The sequence below is a fragment of the Ursus maritimus genome, unplaced genomic scaffold, assembly GCF_017311325.1.
Source record: "Ursus maritimus isolate PB19 unplaced genomic scaffold, ASM1731132v1 scaffold_14, whole genome shotgun sequence".
Taxonomy (NCBI): domain Eukaryota; kingdom Metazoa; phylum Chordata; class Mammalia; order Carnivora; family Ursidae; genus Ursus; species Ursus maritimus.
The window spans coordinates 8,266,469-8,273,881 of record NW_024423786.1 but is presented as its reverse complement, the minus strand read 5'-3'; the positions used below and the strand labels follow the sequence as shown (position 1 = coordinate 8,273,881).

General features: G+C 58.2%; 2 protein-coding genes across 3 annotated transcripts in view; one reads left to right on the top strand and one right to left on the bottom strand.

The window, feature by feature from the left end:
• The window catches only part of CRELD1 (cysteine rich with EGF like domains 1), an 8,316-nt gene extending 6,361 nt beyond the window's left edge, over nt 1-1,955 (top strand). For both annotated transcript variants that reach the window (XM_040628477.1, XM_008697985.2), the window contains exons 9-11: nt 57-152; nt 378-512; nt 1,326-1,955. In XM_040628477.1, the coding sequence (XP_040484411.1) occupies nt 57-152; nt 378-512; nt 1,326-1,540 (446 nt within the window). In that variant the 3' untranslated portion in view covers nt 1,541-1,955. The remainder of the gene's footprint in view (nt 1-56; nt 153-377; nt 513-1,325) is intronic.
• Nucleotides 1,956-2,076: 121 nt separating this feature from the next.
• PRRT3 (proline rich transmembrane protein 3) lies at nt 2,077-6,622 on the bottom strand. Its single transcript, XM_040628140.1, has 3 exons — nt 5,557-6,622; nt 5,190-5,345; nt 2,077-4,600 (listed from the first exon to the last, which is right to left on the bottom strand). The coding sequence occupies exons 1-3, from the start codon at nt 6,581-6,583 to the stop codon at nt 2,835-2,837; spliced, it is 2,949 nt and encodes a 982-aa protein (XP_040484074.1). The 5' UTR covers nt 6,584-6,622; the 3' UTR covers nt 2,077-2,834.
• Nucleotides 6,623-7,413: the final 791 nt, after the last annotated feature.

Below are 7,413 nucleotides of genomic sequence, written 5' to 3'. Positions count from 1 at the left end.
ATCTGCCCTGGGGCTAAGGGCAGCTCTCACCCTTGTCTCTCCTCTCCCTTCTCCAGACTGTGCCAAGGCCTGCCTGGGCTGCATGGGGGCAGGGCCAGGCCGCTGTAAGAAGTGTAGCCCTGGCTACCAGCAGGTGGGCTCCAAGTGTCTCGGTGAGTGTCCTGCCAGCGGGGCACAGACAGCGTGCAGTGCCTTGCCCACCACGAATTGAAAACAGCTGGGAGGATATGGACAGGGCAGGGGAAGGAAGGGGGGCGTGGAACGTTGTCTGGGCAAGGGCAGAGGGGAGTGTCTGGATGTGACCGAGATGGGAATCAGGGCCGCTATATGTGGGACCCTGGCAGTGGCAGCCTGACCCCGCCTTACCCTCTCTCAAGATGTAGACGAATGTGAGACAGAGGTTTGTCCAGGAGAGAACCAGCAGTGCGAGAACACCGAGGGCAGCTATCGCTGTGCCTGTGCCGAGGGCTACAAACAGATTGAGGGCATCTGTGTGAAGGAACAGATCCCAGGTGAGCGCCCTAGTGGCCCCCAGAAGCCTGAGGAGGGGAGGTGCTTATCCAGGAGGAGGGCAGGCAAACCCCTACTCCAGGCAACCACAGGCCCAGCCTCATCCCCACGGCCACCCCGCCCCCACCCCCGTGAGGCTGCACTGAGACCCAAACGCTTCATCTTATCTCCAGGCTGACTTTTAGCCACCTCACACCTCCCAAGGTAGAAAGAAAATCATTCTTGGTGTCAAATCACCCTACCTCCATTCTTATCTATGCAGTGGGACCAGTCTTTGCCCTGGGCTGCTGAGAGCGGTTGCAGGCCGTAGGTGTGATGAGATGAAGGATAATCACAGTGATGACAATAGGGACCGCCTGCACGGCTCTCCCTGTGTGTCAGATGCTGTTCCAAGCATGTTGCATGGATTAACTTCTTTCACTTCTAAAACAAATCCAGTGCTGTTGGTATTATTCTCATCCCCATTTTACATAGTGGAAACTAGGATGCAGAGAGATGAAATAACTTGCCCAGGGCCACGTGACAAGCAGGTCACAGAGCTGGGAGTCAAAGCCAGGCAATCTGGCTCTGGAGCTGGGTTAGTACACATGCTTTGTCCAACTTGCCCACCCCACGGCCTTGGGCACACCTCTTCACCTCTCTGAGCCTCCATTTCCCACTTAGTGAGATAGGGACAATGACTGCCCCTGTCGGAGTTGTTCTCGGCAGTATATGACATCGTGGGCCAGGCACACAGGTATGTGGTAGCAGCGATGAGGTATGTGGGAAGCTCCAGGCATAGGGGATGAGTAACAGGTGCTTCTCTCGTTCTTCAGAGTCAGCAGGCTTCTTCTCAGAGATGACAGAGGACGAGCTGGTGGTGCTGCAGCAGATGTTCTTTGGGGTCATCATCTGTGCGCTGGCCACACTGGCCGCCAAGGGTGACTTGGTCTTCACCGCCATCTTCATCGGGGCTGTGGCGGCCATGACCGGCTACTGGTTGTCAGAGCGCAGTGACCGTGTGCTGGAGGGCTTCATCAAGGGCAGATAATCTCTGCCACACCTGCAGGATCTCCTCCCATCCAGGCTGTCCCCAGAGGTCAGACCTCTCTCCTGCCTGGACACTTGAGGCAGCTTGCTTTATTTTTGAGTGGGGTAAGCACGCCCTACCCACCAGGCCTGGGCAGGTGAGGCCCTTGGGGTGAGAAAGAAACTCTAAATAGGGATGCCATGAGATCTTGGCCCTGGGGGAACTGGGCAGGCTTCACGTGTGTGAATTTTTCCTTGTGGTGGCTGCTAATGGGCTTTGGCCCCTGCCCAGGACGAGGGGGGTTCCTTCCAGGGGTGGGCCCATCACAGCCCCCTCTTGCCAGCTGCATGCTGCCAGCTCCTGTTCCGTACTCTCGCCCCTGCCCCTCAGCCACTGATTATTTATTCATCTCAGGAAATAAAGGCCTTGGAAAATAGAGAAGCTTCAGTCTTACTACCTGCCTCCTACTCCCCATGGGTTGGCCTGAGCTACTGAGAGCTCCACCCTTGGGGACATTTTCTAAAACCCTGGGAAATCGAGGGTTACCCTGACGGAGGAGCAGTAGAGGGAGGACAGAGAGGCTTGGTCCTAAAGCGGTGTTAGGAGAAGAGGGATGGAGGAACCAGGCTTTGGGGTGGAACTTCCTGGGTCCAGTGCCAGCTACCATTTGTCAAAGGGCCCTGGACAAATGACTTTTTCTCTGAACTTCCTCTCTATAAAATGGGCACGATAATGCTTTCCATCAGGCTTAATATGAGATGATAGACGTGAAGAGCTGGACAGTGCACGACAGACAGATGTGCTATAAAATAATGGTAGCCATTAGTCCTAAAGCCTCCTAGGGTCAAGTGCCCTTTTCTTTTTAAGTCCTCCCTCCCCACCATACACAGGACTTGGAATTGCTGGGGGGCAGGGACTGCTAACTCTTCTCTGATCAGGATCCTGGCATGGCCAGAGGGAGGCATGAGCCAACTCCTAAGGGTTTATTTCTTTGGCACATAGAGGACAGTCAGTCTGGACAAGCAAGCCTCATCTCTCCACACTGGGGAGTCTGGAGGGGTGTCTGGGGGTACATGGACCCCATATCCCACACCCAAATCCATGCATGTCCACCCTGTATTCCGTGTAAGTCACAGCCTCTGTGCAAAATACCCGCTGGGGGGAAAAATAGGTATTTTTAAAAAACAAAAAAACGGGGTAGGTTCATGCCCGGCTGTTTCCAGGGGTGGCCAGTTTTTCAAATGTTCAGCTGTCCCAATGGGCCAGGCCATATGGCCATCGAGGGTGGGGCCCTGGTCCTGCATTCCTGAACCCCTCAGAGCTCAATGGTGTCACTGGAGGCGCTGCGGGAGTCCCCAGGCTTGCAGCGAGGCTGGGTCTCACTCTGAGGTTCCCCGGGCCGGGCGGGGGGCGGGGCAGGGGCAGGGGCTGGGGCACGCAGTAGCTGCACCGTGCTGGGCAGCTCATCCAGGGGCAGACTGTCCACCGATGACAGCCCGTGACGCCACGGGTTCCAGCTGATCTTGAGCGAGCCCCGGGAAAAGCTGTCCATGGAGCTGCGAGAAGCCGCCCCCTCAGGGTCATCCGCAACGTGTGGTGGGACCGGGCCGCGCAAGCGCACGTCGCTGAGAGACCGGCAGCGGCCTCGCAGGAGCGAAGAGCCGGCGCCTTCCAGCTCGGCGTCGGGGTGGCTGCCCCGCCGCGGCCGCAGTGCGCTCCCAGGCGGCGGGGAGGCCAGGCCGCGCAGGCCACAGCGCCGGAATACGCTGTCTCGCACCAAGTGCTCTCGGAAGAGCGCGGCGTCGATGCTGCGGCTCAGGTTGATGGGTGATGGCGGCCGCAGGTCCAGCTCGCTCATCGACGGCGCCGGCCCCACGCTGCTGCGAGACACTCCCGGTCCACCCTGGGGGCCGCGGCCCAAAGACGCAGCCGAGCCCCAGGCGCCTGAACTGGATGTAGCAGGCGGCCCCCCCTCCGCCGGGTTGCGGATGAGGCTCTTGCTGATGTCCAAGCCGCCTGCGCCGACGCCACTGGGCCCCGCATAGCAGTTGTTGGGTCGCTCAGGCACCTCGCTCTTGCCCGAGGGCGTGGGGCACGCCAGGCGTAGCAACTTAGCCCAGCAAGCATGCTCCGTGGGCGGCCGGGGCCGCGCAGCGGCCACAGCGGCCAGCGCTAGGGCGAGGGCCCATGTCAGCTCCAGCAGGCGCAGCCAGAAGTGGACACCCCACCAGGCCCACGAAAAGCGACCCACCCGGCCTGGGCCCGGGTATAGCCAGAGCGCGGCCGCCAGCTGCAAGCCACTGGCCAGCAGCCCCAGCGCGCCCGCCACGGCCAGCAGCCGCGGGCCCGGGCTGGCGTCCCAGCCCCGAGGCCCATCCAGCAGGCGGCGACGGCAAAGGCAGAGCGTGCCCAGAGACACGGCCGCGCCCCAGGCGCACGACAAGCCCTGAGCCAGGAGGTTGAGCGCAGGCCTCACCGACAGCAGGTCAGTAGTCAGCAACCCCACGCCGTGCACCAACGCCAACGCTCCCAGCAGGAGTGGGTTCTGCAGCTGCTGGGGCAGCCCTGCGCCCAGCCCGAGCAGGGTGAGGGCCGCCAGAGCAGTGAGCAGCAAGGGGAAGGGCAGGTTGTAGAGTACCAGGCCGGCGCGTAAGCCCAGCCGTGCCTGGGAGCCATACGGGTCCGCGAGCATGTAGGCAGATCGAAGCCCAGATGCTACGAGTACCAGCACCGCCGCCACCAGAGCCAGCCGGGGCCCGGAAGGCGCGGCTGCCAGGCAGGCCAGTGCCAACAATGCGGGCAACAGGAAGAGCACCCCCACCCCATAGACGTGCAGCTCCCAGGAAAAGCTCAGCACCCTCCGCAGGGGACCCCAGCGCAGAGGGGGTGCGGTGGCATTGGCCGGGGGGCTGGTGGCTGGGGCTGATGCCACGGAGCTGGCTGAGGGCTCCGGAGGGGGTGGCTGGCCCAGGGCGCGCTGCGTGGTGACCCGAATGAGGCCCCGGCGTGACGTCGAGGGGGCCTGGACTGGGGGTGCTGGGGGATGGCTTTGGGGGCGCCCCGGCCACTCCTCGGCTTCATCTGCAATAATAACAATATCAAAATAGCCCTTTGAAACGTGCTTTTGATTTTCCACATTCTCTAGTGTGGTGGGAAGTTATTTAACTTTTCTAAGCACATCTATAAAATGGGGATGGTAATAGCACCTACCTCATTGGGTTTCAGGAGGATTAAGTGTTTAGCATAGTGCCCAACACCCAATAATGTTAAACGATGCGACCTATTGCTTTTACTAATAATATGCCAGCAGTTCTCAGCATTGGCTGCCCATTAGAATCACCTGGAGACCAAGTGAATCCGAATTCCTTGCAATGGGGCCTGGGTATTGGAATTTTAAAAAATCTCTTCCACTGATTTATGGGCATTGGAGAAACTGCACTAAATACATCCAAGTCACATTTAAGAATATTCCAGCCCCAAAAGGGCAAATGACTTGTCCCAGAGTACCCAGTGAGCATTAGTTTATTATCCTGAGTTTTTTGAAGGAGGTCCTGGTTAGTTCCTTTAAGCAGGTGTTTGTCCCCATTCACTTCCCCCATATACCTCACACAGGTTTTTAGTTATTTGACAGAGTACCCACTCTCCCCCAAACCCCTAGCCATGCCCTCACCTGGCTGCAGGGCCCCCACAGGGCTCTCTGTTCGATTTGTAGCTGAGCCAGGGTCCAAGGGGCCAGGGATGAGGGACTTGGGGGTACCTGGGGTCTCCAATGCTCCTCTCACCCGCTGGGGGGAGATGGGATCTGCTCCATTCATTGCTGCTATCTCTGAAATAACAAAAGCAGTCATTATTTTGCCTGACCTTCCAGCAGTACCAAAGTCTAATCGCCCAAAAGGGAGGCACAATCACCCTCATTTGCCAGAATGAGGAAAATGGTACCCAGAGGGACCAGAGGTCACACAGAAACTGGGGCACCCAGCTACCCTGGAACACCGCCCCCTCCCAGCACTGCTCAGCACCCTCACTTTGATACCCACCTGGCTTAGGCTGCCCATCAGGAGTCTCTGTGGCTGGGGGACCTGAGGGCTGGGGTCTTGGTGAGCCCCTAACATCAGGAAGCTCAGATGCCTGTTTGGGCGAGGGACTTGGAAGACTGACTTCCCAGCTCTCTTCACCTTCAGTCTTCTTGGGGAGCTCAACTGGCAGCTCCTCAGCAGGAGGAAGGCTTTTGGCCAATACCAGGTCTGGTTGGGACCCGGGCTCCTGAGAGGATGCTACTTCGGCGGGGGATACCAAGCCAACATGAGGGACTGCTAGATCCTGTTGGGTGAAGAGGGGGCCTCGAGCTGCCTCCTGGAAGTCCTCACCCCCACCCTGTTCTTCCAGCACTGGCCTCCTGGTAGTGCCCAAGTGGGGAGCAAGAGTGTGGGGAGGGCCCTGATGCTCTAAGGGGGATATCTCTGAGGCTCTGATCTTGGCTTTGTCCACCAGACCCTCATCTCTAGGTGGCCATTGTTCCACTTGGCCTCCAGGCTCCCCTGGCCCTGGGGAGGGAGGAACTGTGGCTATCCTAAGTTGGAGTCTGGGAGTTATGGGGATGAAAGTGAGATGGGGGAGGCCTCCTGGATGGGGGGCTGGTGCTTCTTGCTCTATAGGCTCCTGTGAGTCAGGAGGTCCTGTCCAGCCATGAGAACTTGACCCTTGAGCAATCTGGAGGTCATCAGTTACTGGGAGTCCTTCTCTTTGGCCCCTATGGGATGCTTTAGGTCCATGCAGGGCTGGGCCAAGGGGAGAGTCTGCGGGCTCCCTGGGTACTTCCTTAGCAGGGGTCTGGGGAACATTGGAGTTCCAAGGGCTCTCATCCCTGGACTTTTCCCACAGGAAGTCGAGGGCCTGAGGCTCTGTGCCCATCGGGCCCCGGGGGTGGTTTCCTGGGATCAGATGTGGTTCCAGGTCCTCAAGTGGCTTGGGAAGGCCCCGGCCCAGGGCAGGGCCAGCCCCTAGGGACAGCAGCAGCAACAGCAGCAGGGGGCCACATACACGGCCCCATGGGCTGGGAGCCATGGTCCACTCTGATGCCTGGGCCTAGAACACTCAACTTCCAGTCCTCACTGGATGAGCCTAAAAAAAGGAGAAGGGGGATGACATGTGAGCATTGGGAGTGCCCATAGCTGCCCCAAGAGGGATGTTGGGAAAGAAAGAGGAGAGACACAAGAAGCTCCCCTCCCCCCAGCCCCTTTCTGTTCAACCTCTTTATGCTACCCAGAGTGACCTTTAAAAACTGGTCATGACCTTTAAATCGCTGGTCATGCCACTTGCCCTACTTCCAAACCTTCGGTGGCTCCCCATCACCCTCAGGAAAGAATATCAGTTCCTCTCCTAGCCTTCCAAGGCACACCAGGCTGCCCACCTACCCTTCGATACCCACTGGGCTCTTCAATGCCCCAATCCCTTGCTCCTGCTGTTCCATCAGCCTGGAATGCCCTCTCTCTTCTCCTTCACTTGCTGAAATCCTATTTTTTAAAACAGATTTTATTTTACTACTTATTTGACAGAGAGAGAGAGCACAAGCAGAGGAGGAGCAGAGGGAGAGGGAGAAGCAGACTCCCCGCTGAGCAGGGACACCCCGATGTGGGGCTTGATCCCAGGACCCTACGACGCATAACCTACTGAGCCACCCAGACGCCCTCGGAAATCCTATTCTTGAAGGCCTGGCTCAAATATCAGAGAGGTGGAGAGGGAGAGGGACAGAGGGATCCGGGTTTGAATCCCAGCTTTGCCATTTCCTGGGTGTTACTTCACCTCTCCAAATCATGGTTTTTCCATCAGTAAAATGGGTACCTAACTCAAAAGAGCTCATACAAGACTTATCTAACAAAACTGATTATAGGCCA